General features: G+C 42.1%; 1 protein-coding gene across 2 annotated transcripts in view; it reads left to right on the forward strand.

Moving 5' to 3' along the window:
• Tec (tec protein tyrosine kinase) overlaps positions 1–928 on the forward strand; it is a 105557-nt gene extending 104629 nt beyond the window's left edge. For both annotated transcript variants that reach the window (XM_026385835.2, XM_026385844.2), the window contains one exon: positions 447–928. In XM_026385835.2, the coding sequence (XP_026241620.2) occupies positions 447–530 (84 nt within the window). In that variant the 3' untranslated portion in view covers positions 531–928. The remainder of the gene's footprint in view (positions 1–446) is intronic.
• The last annotated feature ends 12154 nt before the right edge of the window (positions 929–13082 follow it).

The following is a 13082-nucleotide window of genomic DNA, read 5'->3' on the forward strand; positions in this document are numbered from 1 at the left end:
TAAACATGCTGTGAACATGAGGGTGGAAATTAGTCTGATTTAGCAGAGAACCCATGTGAGGATGTTCATGGGAAATGAAATTGGGTGATAAGGGGCCTGAGGAGGGACAGGTTATAGAGGGCTCTGCAAATTAACAGGACTTAATTTTGTAGGCTCTGCAGAGCTCTAGTAGGTCTTTGAACAGGGACCTGAAAACAGCTTTGGAAAGGTTAGTCTAGCAGCAATTGCATGTGGTCAACTGGGGTGGACATGCAGGGTCACCTAGGGTGGACATGCATGGTCATGAGACATGGGCAGAGACAGACTATTGGGAGATGTCTGCACTCTCCAGGGCCAAAGCCACAAATGCCTCTTTGTAGTGAGTTAGATTTAGGAGTTTGAGCAATGAAACTTTTCTTGGGAGTGGATTCTGGAACCGACAGCTTCTCTTTGACTTTTAATTGTAGAAACCAGAGGGGAGGCCTTCATTTGAAGATTTGCTGCACACCATAGATGAATTGGTTGAATGTGAAGAAACTTTTGGAAGATAAGTGGTGTTGTGACCAGTGGCTCCAAGATTCCAAAGCATGAAAAGGAAATGGCACTTGGTGCATAACTTATTTGGAACCTGGTTGTGTAGACGTTTTACGTATACACAGCTAAGGCATTTGCTTCTATACCAACCTTGGCTCTGTGACTGAGTTTACCCAGTTGTGAAGATGCTGCCTTAGAGCTGGTGATTCAAGGCACCCACTTCTTATTTCTCCCGAACTTGAGTTCCAGACACTATGCTCAGGCCCTGGGGTTTGCCCATTTTAGGGGTGTGCATGGAACCATGTTGGGTAGTGCCAGTAGAAAGCCAAGGTTTGGGGGAAGGGGAACAGTACTAGACCCATGTTCCAGCAACCCTTCACTTCTCTGTGATTTCTGCGGAAATAGAGGCCTGGGACATTGTGTAGAGTTACGTTCTAGATGAATCAGGAGCCCACCTTGGATAAGTACCCATCTTTTTTTGAAAACAACTGTTTTCAAGAGTGTTCCTAGTATTACATTTAAAAATACTTGTATTCTGTATATATTGTAAATACATATAATATATAAAGTTATATATTTATAAGAAACATGAGTTGTCTTTTAATTGAAACTTTTAATTCTGTAATATATAAGCTCCCTGTTTTAGGGACTATATATGACAGCTGTCAATTCCTTTCCTGGGGATCAAATATTCCTTACTGAAGAGAAGAAAGTGTGGGTCCTTTTGTTGCTAATGCTCTTCTTCAAGTAAATAAGCTGGGGATGCCTGTCTAGCATAGGCCCCAGTAGGACCTGTCTTGGGACTATAGGATCCTGCCTATGGTAGCCACAGCTAATCTGTGGAATATTTGATCCAGAGAATCAGTTAGTTCCTAAATCGTAAGAATCTGCCCCAGGGCATTGTTGCTCTAATTGGAGATGCTGGGCTCTGGAGCAGACAGATTAGGTAATGTTGGTAACAAAGGCTGTCCCCATCTCAAGCACAACCCAGGAACAACTCAGGTTGTGGCAAAAAGTCCAGGGATCTACTGAGGAAAATGGAGAGATGGCTTTTTGAGAACCTCAGGAGGCCCGGCTGGTCTTGGGTTCTCGGATCAGTGAGGCTGTCTGTACAGCCTCACAATGGACCTTCTCTCCGGCTTGTTCTGGTGGGTTTCTCACCCTTACAACATCTAAGACACCAATTGAGTTAGAGCCCTCCTTTTTCTTCATGAGTCCAGGGAAAAGAAATCATCTGGGTCACCAACAGCAGAGTGCATTTATTGCCCAACATATTGTTGATATTTATTGGGCACAAGGCTGAGGAAGACTTGGATCTTCCTCTAGGAGCTCCTTCCTCTCAGGACTGCCATGATCTGTCCTGCAGTGTGGCATGTTTGGTGATAGGCCAGAGATAGTTGCTCTGAGCTGCATCTTCACCCAATACTTATTGCTAGATTTTGTAAAAAACAAAACAAAACAAAAACCATGCTGTTCTAGTTGTCTACCCAAATATAATTTATAGTCTTAATCCATTCTGATAAATACAAGGCTGCCATAAGGAGAACCATGTCTTTGGTTTGGGTTTTATGTACCAGCAGCCCATCTGCCAAAGGCTGGGTTCATTCCTTCACTAAAACCTTTATAATAGAAAAAAAGTCAAAATATCCCAGTTCTTGTCAGAATCTGCCACATTCCTCCTCATTTTCCCCTCCCTTTCACAATAGCATGCACACTTTTTCTTTTTGAGATACTGGGGATTGAACCCAGGGGGACTCTAATCACTGAGCCACATCACCAAAACTTTTTATTTTTTTATTTTGAGACAGAGTCTTGCTGAGTTTCCCAGGCTGGCCTTGAACTTGTGAGGCTCCTGCCTCAGCTTTCCAAATTGCAGGGATTACAGGTGTACACCGCTACCCCTGGCAACATGCACACTTTTGACTGACTTGTAGCTCATTCAAGGAGTGGGTCATGTGCGAGCTAGACCTTAGAGTGACTGTCATACTTTCCTCCTTTACATCTTTCCTCTCCTGCCCCCAGTTTTTCCTTTTCACCTTATGGAGCTGTGGGAAGAATAGATGGTGGGGAAGAGGATCAGGAGAAGGTCTCGTTCCTGTCCTAATCATCATGAATGTTAGGAAAAAACAAGATAGATGATAACTGGCAACACTTGTAACATTTTCTTCACTAAAACTTTAAAAAAGCTTTATATGAAAGCATTGCTAAGGCCAAAAACAAAGTAAAAAGTAGAAGTATTCTCCCAGAATGCCAAAAGATCTGACTCTGTGAGGCAGGAAATAGCCTGAGAATATACTGAGTCCTCATTAAAGTTGATCCCTTAATTAGTTAATTTTTGGTTATATTTTCCAGTGAGAGGAAGCAAAACTCCCCAATGTAATTTGCATTATTGATGTTGTTTTCATGGTTTTTGGCCAGACCTCAGTCATGTTTTAAGTGTATCATTGGATTTTCTCCTTCTCCCCAAAGTCCCAGAAGTGTCAATCCTAAGTCAGAGGACAAAACCTTCATATTCATATTCCAAAACCTGGAATCCTGTTCTGTTTTTACCACTTCCTGGGGCCTTGGGCAAGTTCCTTCCTCGTCTGTTCTTTATTTCCTTCTCTGTCTACAGAGGGCAATTAGACTTAAGGATTTTTAAGGTGCCTTTTACTAAAATTTTGTGATTTCTTGAAAATGTTGTTTGCTAGACTCACCCACACATATGGGAATGAGGAAGTAATAGCAACCACCCTCATAGATCTGGATGCAGATCTGTGAACTTTCTTATGTAGGCCATTAGATTGTCATTCACAGACTTTGAGGTTTTTAGAACAGGAAAATAGGTGGGGTTAACTTTGCTGCTGAGAATCGTCTTGGGTAAACTATGATTTCAGTTTAAAGATGTGTTTTTGTGCGTGGAGCGTGGCTGAAGGACTGAGGACGGCTTTATGTGCCCCTGCAGAAGGACAGCCATGATTCTGTCCACCTGTAAGTAAGATGGGCTTTGTTCTCAGGGCTTGTTCTGGACATGTTATTCTTCTTGAACATCAGAGGAAGTTTTGTCTAAGGCATAGAACTTGTGAAAGTTTGCAGATAGTCTCCCCAGACATATTGACAGTATTTCGTTTCTTGTTTTAATAACCACAGTGGTGGTATAATTCTAGTAAACGTTTGGTATTGAGAACACAAAACAGTGAAAACCAGTGTCCTTACATCTCTAATGTGAGTTAAAATGTAATCAATGTGAAGTGTTAGATTCTAGAAAGATATTTAATGTAAATAATTCAGTGCTGAAGGCCAGAAGACACATTCTAGTTGTGGTTCTGTGGCAGTCTTGGTGGGTTATCCTTGGCAACTTCTTTCTGTCAAGCCACTGTCTTTAAAAGGACAACTCCCTTTATGGTTACCCACCAGTGAGATATCACAAAGAAACAACAGCTAAAAATGATGGGTGCTTCATGAACTTAATTCTGGGGTCACTTTGGAAGACTAGTTCTGGATGCCTTATTCTGGAATGAAGTTTCAACAAAGCTCAATGTCAGATTAGGACAGATCACGAAGTCAAGGTCTTGCATTTCTGATTTTTAGGTGGTGTTTAGAAAAATTGATTTTAATTTTAAAATATCACCTGTTTCAGCTAAATTGGGACCCAATACTTATTGTTAGAATTTGTAAAAAAAAAATAAAATAAACCATGCTATTCTAGTTGTCTACCCCAATATAATTTATAGTCTTAATCCATTCTGATAAAAACAAGGCTGCCATAGGGAAAAATGAAATTATGTCATTTGCTGGTAAATGGATGGAACGGAAGGGCATCATGCTAAATGAAACAAGCCAGACTCAGAAAGTCAAGGATTAAATGTTTTCTCTCATACATGGAAACTAGAATAAAATAAGGGAAAGGCGGGGGGCGAGAGTCCCAAGGAAATAGAAGGGAGATTAGTGGAGCAGAGAGGGGGATAAATGAGGAGGGAGAAGGGACAGGAAAAGGCAGGCACACCTTCATGTATATTTATAAAGCACCAATTTAAAAAAAAAGAGCACCTAAATAAACAGAAGGAAGACCACAGAGTAGAGGAAGGGAAAGGGGTGGGAGGAGGGGACTGAAATGGAGCAAATTATATTCCATACATGTATGATTATGTTAAAATAAACCCACTGTTACATGTACCTATAATGCACTAATAAAAACATCACCAAAAAAAAAAAAAAAAAAACCACAAAAAACCCAAGGCTGCCTGTAATCAGAAATAAAGGCCAAGCAGATTAAAGCAGAAAAAGCCAAAAAAGCAGTAACATATGGTCCTCTCCCCTACCCCACGGCAGGACAGAGCTGAGCAGTGACATAAGAATCTTTAAATATTAAAAGGTCTGTGAGCAAGGAGTTCTTAATTTCCCTTAGGCCAGAACTAGAGAGAAGAAAGCCCTGTGAATGAGAACAGGGAGGGCTTGGGTTATGTGATGTGTGAGAGAAGCAATTTGTGAGGGCTGAGTCAGGGTTTAGACTGCCTGGGGGGTGAAGCAAGAACACCTCTCAAGGGTATTTTGAGGATCATTCTCTTTGCCATGGAAGGGGATGGTTTGGGTGTGATCTCAGTGCCTCTCAACTTCTGATGATCTGGTTTGATGGTGAGAATCACCTATTTCCTTCAGCCATAAACTGCAGCTAACACATGGTTCCATTTTCTTCTGGGTAAAAGAATGAGTTGTCTACTATGGACAAGGAGAAAGCCCGGTAATTCCTCATAGTAGACTAAAATTAATTTTAAAAAATGTCCATATGTGGTTTTCAGAATCGTCTGCCAAATGCAATTGCTGTTTTCAGGCCAGACTGCCATGACTGCCCTGAAGCTGGGATGTTGATCCTGCTGAGTGATGGCAGATTCTGAGTTGGGTATGGGGGCAACTGCTCCGGAGAATTTCCATAAGTGAAACATAATTTGAATTGCCATCATTCACAGCAGCTAACAGTTGTGCTGAAAGCAGCCCCAGCCTAGGACAGGAGAATTCTTTAGAGAACAGGGCACAGGTGCAATGGTTGAAGGTTAGAAAATTTTACCTCTGACCTCCCCTGCAGCCCATTCCCACCTGCCTCCCACCTCCAATTTCTCTGCACTTCTTTTCTCTCCAATGTATAAAGTTGAAAGGCAAAATAATTTTATAAGTGGTTCTTAAGTCTAGTGTGCTTGAAGGATGCCTGGGATAGTGTTATTAATTTAATTCCAGGCTTCTGAGGGACTTGTGCAGATAATTTAAAAACAAGGAAGAAAAATACTGCCTCTGATTTTAATGCTGGAAGCTTATGGAATCAAGCTTTGACAAAGCTCAGTGATGTCAGATGAAGCCAGTTGACAACCATGGTTTTTGGACTTATCTCCATAGTCTGATCTGAGGTTGAGGCAAGAAGCAAAAATTGTCCATTACTATTATCATCACTAATGTGAAGTTGAGGGACCAAAAGGAGGCGGCCTCTAAGATGCCCCCTCTGTGAGGCCTGCCTCCAGGTAGTCATGCCCTAGTGCAATCCCTATTCTGGAGTATGAATCAGACCTAGTTCCTCACTTCTCATGAAGAGAACCTGGTAAAAATGATGGGATGTCACCTTGGAGACTAGGTTATAAGGAGGTCCAGGGCCTGGTCTTGGTGCTCTCTGGCTTCTTGACTCAGATCAGCTGCCATGTGCGCAGCCTCAGGCCACCCACGAGTAAGCTGTCTTGAGAAACCAATGCCTTCCAGTGGCCATGGAAGTGGGCTTGGAAGTGGATCTTCCAGCTCCAGTGGAGCCCAGCCTGGCCACGGCTTCACTAGACACCTTAAGCCAAAGGAGCCCAGCTAAGTTGTTCCTGAAATCTTGACCCATGGAGACCATGAGATCATAGTTTCCTGAGGTTTGAGAGTGATTCATTCTTAACAACAGGTAACTAACGAAGTGGCAAAAAGCAGGCAGAGCCACAAGTCAGAAACAAACCTGTCTGCTTTCACAACCATTGGCCTCTGGTCTTACTCAAAAAGAGGTTCAATGTTGGCTGGATGCAGTGGTATATACCTGTAATCCCAGTGACTCGGGAGGCTGATTGAGGATTGTGAGTTTGAGGCCAGCCTCAGCAACTCAGTTAGACCCTAAACAACTTGGGTGAGACTCTGTCTCGAAATAAAAAATAAAAAGGGCTAGGGATGTGGCTCAGTGGTTAAGCACCTCTCGGTTCAAACTCTGATACCCAAAAACAAAAAGTGTTCAGTTTAATTGAGACTTTTTTTTTTGTCGTTGTTCTGATGACTTAAATTATTTCATGTTCCCCTCTGAAAAAAAGTATATAAAAATGATAATTGCAGCTTATAACCGTCTCTGGGTGGCTCCTTTGCTTTCTTCTGTGCAGACCTGCAGATCCTATGGCTCCTCTGTGGAGCCAACTGGCCCCATGTTTTCTGCCTTCAATGAATCCTGAGTCAGTGAGCACAGCTTGTGGTCCAGTGCCAGCTGTGCCCACAGGCCTTGTGGCCTGGCTGGGTGTTTCCTCACCTTGCAAGCGGTCTAGGGTGTCTTGGGTGTGATATGTGAAAATTCATCATCAACTTTGAGCCCACAGACAAGAGTTCTGGGAAACACGATTCCAAGGTATGGGGGAGGGGAGAGGTTGAATGTAAGGTCCAGCTCACAGCTGGTCATTTCCTAGAAGAAATCAAAATCCCTGCATAGAGCAAGCAAGGGCTTCCGGGAACTGGGAATCTGCGTGGTGTTTTGGCTGCGGCTGAGAAATATGAGCCTTCTTCAGGGAGACTCACTGCCTTTTGTTACTGGACCCTTCACTCAGGGGAACACTAGTCACCCTTGTGCTGGATGCCCCATCCTGCTTCTTCAGGCTTCTAGAATCTTCTTTGTGCCCCTCCCCACACACTGTACCCCTTCAGGCCCCAGAGAGGTTAAGCACCATTCTTGCCTTCCACCCCATTTATTATCCCTTTGCTGTCCCACGAGCTAGGTACATTTTTCCTTCCAGATGAATCCCCTAATGTAACAATTTCCCCCATTTCAAGGTTTCACCGATACCCTAAATGCCAACAAAACAGTTTGGGTTCTAATACAGAGTTATTCACTTATTTGGTCCATACATTTAGAAAAGGTAAGGTCTCTGGTGGAAAGAGGACATTTGAGTATCCAAAGGATGACCATGTGTGTACACACATGCACACTCAGGATGATTTAACAACTTAAATGTACAAAGGGCATAAACAGAATAGGGGTAGCTTTCTAAATTGAATAAAAACTGCTATGACCAACTCAATGTACCACCTTTCCTTCCTTTTCCTCCCCACGGCCCCATGGTTTTCATCTGGCGTCTGGAAAGCCAACTTAACTCCTGGTCAGAGGCACAAATCCATGCTATAGGAAAGCTAGCGGTCTTGCATTGCCCACTTAATCTAGTTTAACTCAATTAAAAATCATGTGTCTTCAAAAGGCCCTAAAAATAGAACTAGTGGTGGGATTAAGGAAGTTTGGTTTTTCTGTAAACTTCTGGAAAAAGACAAGACATAGTTTATTGGCGTGGCCAATTTATAGGACCAGCTCCACTCATCTAGAGCCATTTTCTTAAAGCCATACTTTTATAAGGTGTTCCCCAGCCCTTGAGCTGCAGTTGGCACCAGACATTCTTTGTCTTAAGACCACAGCCTGCGGTGTCTGGGTCGGCCAACAAGCCTGGCCATTGGCTCAAGGCAGCTCCTGAATAAGCCAGTTTGGAGTCATGTTTTTAAATAAAAAGCACTCACCATGTGCTAGTTATGATGATGACCAAATTCAATAGGATTGAATTTCCTTCGAGACAACTAATTCAAAATGAAACTCTGATATCGGATGTGCAGAGTGGAGGTGGGATTGGGGGGTGATGGGGGATGAACTCAAGGTTTACTTGATGTAAACCTTAAGACATTGGAAATAAGGCAATGACAGCTGCTTTGCTTCTTAGACAGCCCTGACCAGGATTTTCACCTCCATGCCTTTCCCTGTGGAGAGGTGACCTTATGGACTGTCCTGAGAAATGGCACTTCTCACCCCCACTTCCTTCCCGTGTCCCCTGGTGGAAGTCTGTTCCTAATCAGAGCACTGTTGCCACCACCCAGAAACCTCTGGGGGTGGAAGGAACCTCAGCAGGCTCCCAGCTAAATGACAGAAGGAGGACAAAGCTTTCCCAGGAAAGATCACAAATACCAAATAAATGAGAGGCTCAACCGCATGATACCTCAAGAGATGTGCTGATGGTTTGCAAAGGTCACAGAGATTACAGCTGGACCCGATGATGTTTTTTTTTTTTTTTTTTTTTTAATAATTTGCTGGCCTACAGCATAACATTAAAGATATTTGCTGAGGAATAAGCAGATGAAAAGAACAGAGCAGATGTTACTATAGGAGAATAAACCCTGCTCCTTCAGTCATCATCCTTCCACATGTCCTTCCAAATAGTCACTGTCCATCTCTGGGGCATTTTTGTCTCTCTGGCAAAGGCCTTTGATATGCATGAGTTCTTGTTTAAATTAGGAATTTTCTAGAAGGGCAAGAGCTTTCTCCCTTGTGGGTTAACACAAGGATTTAGAGAGTGACTTCTGTAATCACAGAATGCCTGTAGAAGGGAGTTCTGTGTTTACTTCCTCACCCTGAAGTCCTGTGATGTTGTAACAGAAAATGACCACAAGTCTATTAATCATTAATAACTGCTTTGGGATGAATTTTGGTCTGGTACTCCTAACTATAAAGATAATTAGTATCTTGGGGTGTTAGGCTCAGCAAGGGGACACCAAAGAGCTGTTTGTCTTATAGTTTTTTCTAATTTACTCAAAAATTATTTATTGGGCAGCAATTATCTGCTAGCACATGTGCAGTCAGTGTGATGGGCCCATAAATAAGCAAAGCAGAGTCTTCTGTGCTCACAACTGCTCCTGGTTTTCTGAGGAAATAGTTCAAATCCTTATCATAATTCCTGCTTGGTGTCTAATATCAGCAGTTTCTCTTTTGAGGTTTCATGTACTTAAAAGTGTGGTGATAATTCATCTTATGGGTCAACATGGCTGGGCCTTGGTGCCTAGCTATTTGGTTAAACATTATTCTGGATGTTTCTGTGAAGGTGTTTTTGGATGTGATTCATATTTAAATAGGTGGATTTTGAGTAAAGAAGATTGCCTCTGTGTTGGTTTTTGTTGCTCTGACCAAACTACCTGACAAGAACAGCTTAGAGGGAGAAAGGTTTATTTTGAGCTCATGGTTTCAGAGATTCAGTCTATCATCCACTGACTCCATTGCTCAGGGCCTGAGGATCATGAGCAGAAGGGAATGACAGAGGAAAGCTACATAGTTCATGGCAGCCAGTCAGGAGGGGGGTGGGGGGAGGGGACACAAGGAGCCAGGGACAGAATATTAACTCCAAAAGTGCATCCCCAGTGCCCTTACTTCTTCCAGCCATGCCCCACCTGCCTATAGTTACCACCCAGTTAGTCCATTCAAATTATTAATTTTTCAAATAGATCAATCCACTGATTAGCTTCCAGCTCTCATAAACTAACCATTTCACCTCTGAACATTATTAACACAGGAGCTTTCTGGGGACACCCTCCATAGTGTGGCTGGGCCTCATCCACAGTTGAAAGCCTTATGGATAAAAGTATGGTCTCCTCTAGACGAGAAGGAATTCTCCCGAATGCCTTTGGACTCAACTGCAACCCTGTCCTGAGTCTCAGACGTTGTACTTGCTAGCCTCCACAGTCATGTGAATCAGTTCTTTAAAACAGACCTCCCTGTCTGTTCATCCTAATACAGATGCCATGGTTACAAACATATAAATGCCGTTAAAAAAAATGCAGCAGTACGACACATCTCCTGTCACATCAGTCATTTACACCTCACTGAGAACAAGGGTCAGAGTCTCTCTTGAGAGCTGTTTTGACAGTGGGGAGAGTCTTGAGTGGAGGCAACATTGAGTCAGAGATAGAGACAGGACTTAAAAGAGAGAAGTGGAAGACTGAAGATGTGTGTTGGCTTACTCGCCAATCAATTGTGTTTTCAGAGAACCATCACGATTTTATGGGTTTACCTTAAATATTCCTGTGAGTACCTGATAAGTACTCGCTGAATGATTTCCAGGAAACTGGCTGAGGGAAAAGGTGGGAGAGGAACTAATTGCCATGAACTAGTTGTTTTGTCCTTGCTATCTTAATCGTCACAAGGACAATCTCATTGTCCTGGTCATGGACTCTGAGCAAAACTCTCCGGGCTCGAATTCTGTCTCACCTGCTTTTTAGCATGTGACTCAACAAATTACTGAACCTCTCTGTAACTCGTTTTATTTATAGGACCTAAAATAACGGAACATATCTCAATGTTAGCACAATGAGTGAGTCAGTCAATACGGTACAGTAATATCTTAGTTCATATTTTGTGCCTGGCGTATGGCAAGGGCTATATTGGTAGAAATGGGCAATAGCAATTCCTAGAAGCTAGGTTTTATTACCTAAGTTTAGCTGATGAGGCATCCGAATAGCTGCCAAGAGTCACCTTATTGCTATAAGATAACGCAACATTTTTAGACCATATCTACCTGATACGAAAGGCTTCTCAACCTTGTGTGCTGTCCTGATACAGAAACAAAAAATAGAATACCAGTGAGTTTTTAATAATTTCACATAATTAAGCATTTCATGTTTGATGCTTGATTTTGGATGAGCTCATTTTTATTATTTTTATTTTCCATTTTTTAAATAGGTCTGAACAAAAAGTTAGACTTATTGCCTACTATAAATGCTACTACCTAAGGCTCCAGAAGCACAGTTTTCTTCAACTTTGCTGTTCTGCCTCGTCAAAAGGTTGTGGTCCATCTAGCTTTCTCTGTGGTCAGTGAGCTGTAAGGTATTATCTGATAGAATGAGTTACTGAAAAGGACACAGGTATGATGGGATGGCATAAAGATGGGTGAGTTTTTGCTTAACAACTTTGTCAAGTTCTCGAGATATGTCAGAAACGGAAATTGGATGATTTGGAGAAGACAAAAAAAAAAGTGTAAGACACAATCCTGAAATTTCAGAGCCTACAAGAGCTTAGAATCAACGTGTACAAGAACTTAGGGTGTAAGGGCTCTCAACCTGGGGTGACCTTACTGCCAGGGAACATTTGACAATGTCTGGTAACATTTTAGTAGTTAAAGCTTGAGGGGGGCAGTGGCGTGGGTATTAGAAGAGAGGGGAAATAAGCAGCTGCTGGCATCTAGGCTGTAGAGGTCAGGGGTGCTGCTGATCATTCCATAGACAGGACAGCTCTGCACAATGAAGAACAATCCATTCTAATTGTTGATGCCAGTGAGATTGAGAAATCCGGTGAGAGATGAAGCCTCCTCCAAGAAATAACCATCTAAAGTGGTGCCTAGTTGAGAGCCATAGACAGGGCAGATCACAGATGTTTTGGGAATCCCAAAATGATACAAGTGGATTGTAGAGGAAGTCCTTTTCAGAACGGACAAAGTCTCTCTGAGGTTAGAGCAAGTGGAGGAAGCTAATGCCACGGGAATTGGTGAACATGTCAGGGTGGGGCCAGTCAAATTACAGAAGGCCAGAAATGAGGGAGAATATAATGCTGAAAGTGGAGGGCAGTTGACTTAGACTTGCTTGTAGGGAGTAGGTCTACAGGATGAATGAACAGACCCAGCTCCAAGCAGAGACCCTAGAGTCGGATGCCTAGGTTCAAATCCTGACTCTGCTTAGTAGACTTACTCTCAGGATGGGATAACCACATCTGTAAAGAGGCATCCACTCCTTAGGGTCATTGTGAGGATTAAATGAATGAATGCAGAAATGCAGGTATGAACTGATAAGGACTGGACAGAGTACATACAAAGGAAAAAGCCAAATAGTCCTGTAGAATTTATCACTAACATTTGTAAAAAAAAAAAAAAAAAAAGCCATCATTCCTAGAACAGTACCTAACTAATTAGTACCTAACTACTCACAGGCCAACTTGATTTTTTCTGGGACTTTCCTTTTATTTCAAATATGTAAAAAAATAGAGACTAATATAACATGCTAGGGATTCCTTAAAAAGCCATGTGACCACATTTTATACTTTTTTGGATTTGATGATGTTAAATAGATTAAGATTATTTTAAAACATGAGGTCACAGATTACCTTGCTGGACTATCTTATAAAGGTTTCTAGATGGTGTAGTTTGTTCTGCCTTGGCCAGTAGCCAAATGCTTCTTCATCATTAGACGATCTATATAGTAGACTCTGATACGTCTATATCGTAGAAATGGGCAATAGCAATTCTATACAATTCTACTGTATAGACGATCAGAGTCTTATCTTTCTTTAGTTCAAGGACTTTCATAATCTAATCTTATCCTCTAAAGTGTTCACCATTTCCTAATTGCACCTGCTTGTTCTGCTGTCAGTTTGCATATTGCCCTTAGGACTGAATCAAGACAGGTGTGTTCTCAGAGCAAGCTCATGCTTTGGTGCTTCTTTAAACTTATTCATTCATTCCTTCACTCGCAAACATTTATTAAGTATGTATTATGTGTCAAAAATGGCTCTAGTCTATTTGGATGTC

This window comes from Urocitellus parryii, chromosome 10, assembly GCF_045843805.1.
Source record: "Urocitellus parryii isolate mUroPar1 chromosome 10, mUroPar1.hap1, whole genome shotgun sequence".
In the NCBI taxonomy this organism is placed as follows: domain Eukaryota; kingdom Metazoa; phylum Chordata; class Mammalia; order Rodentia; family Sciuridae; genus Urocitellus; species Urocitellus parryii.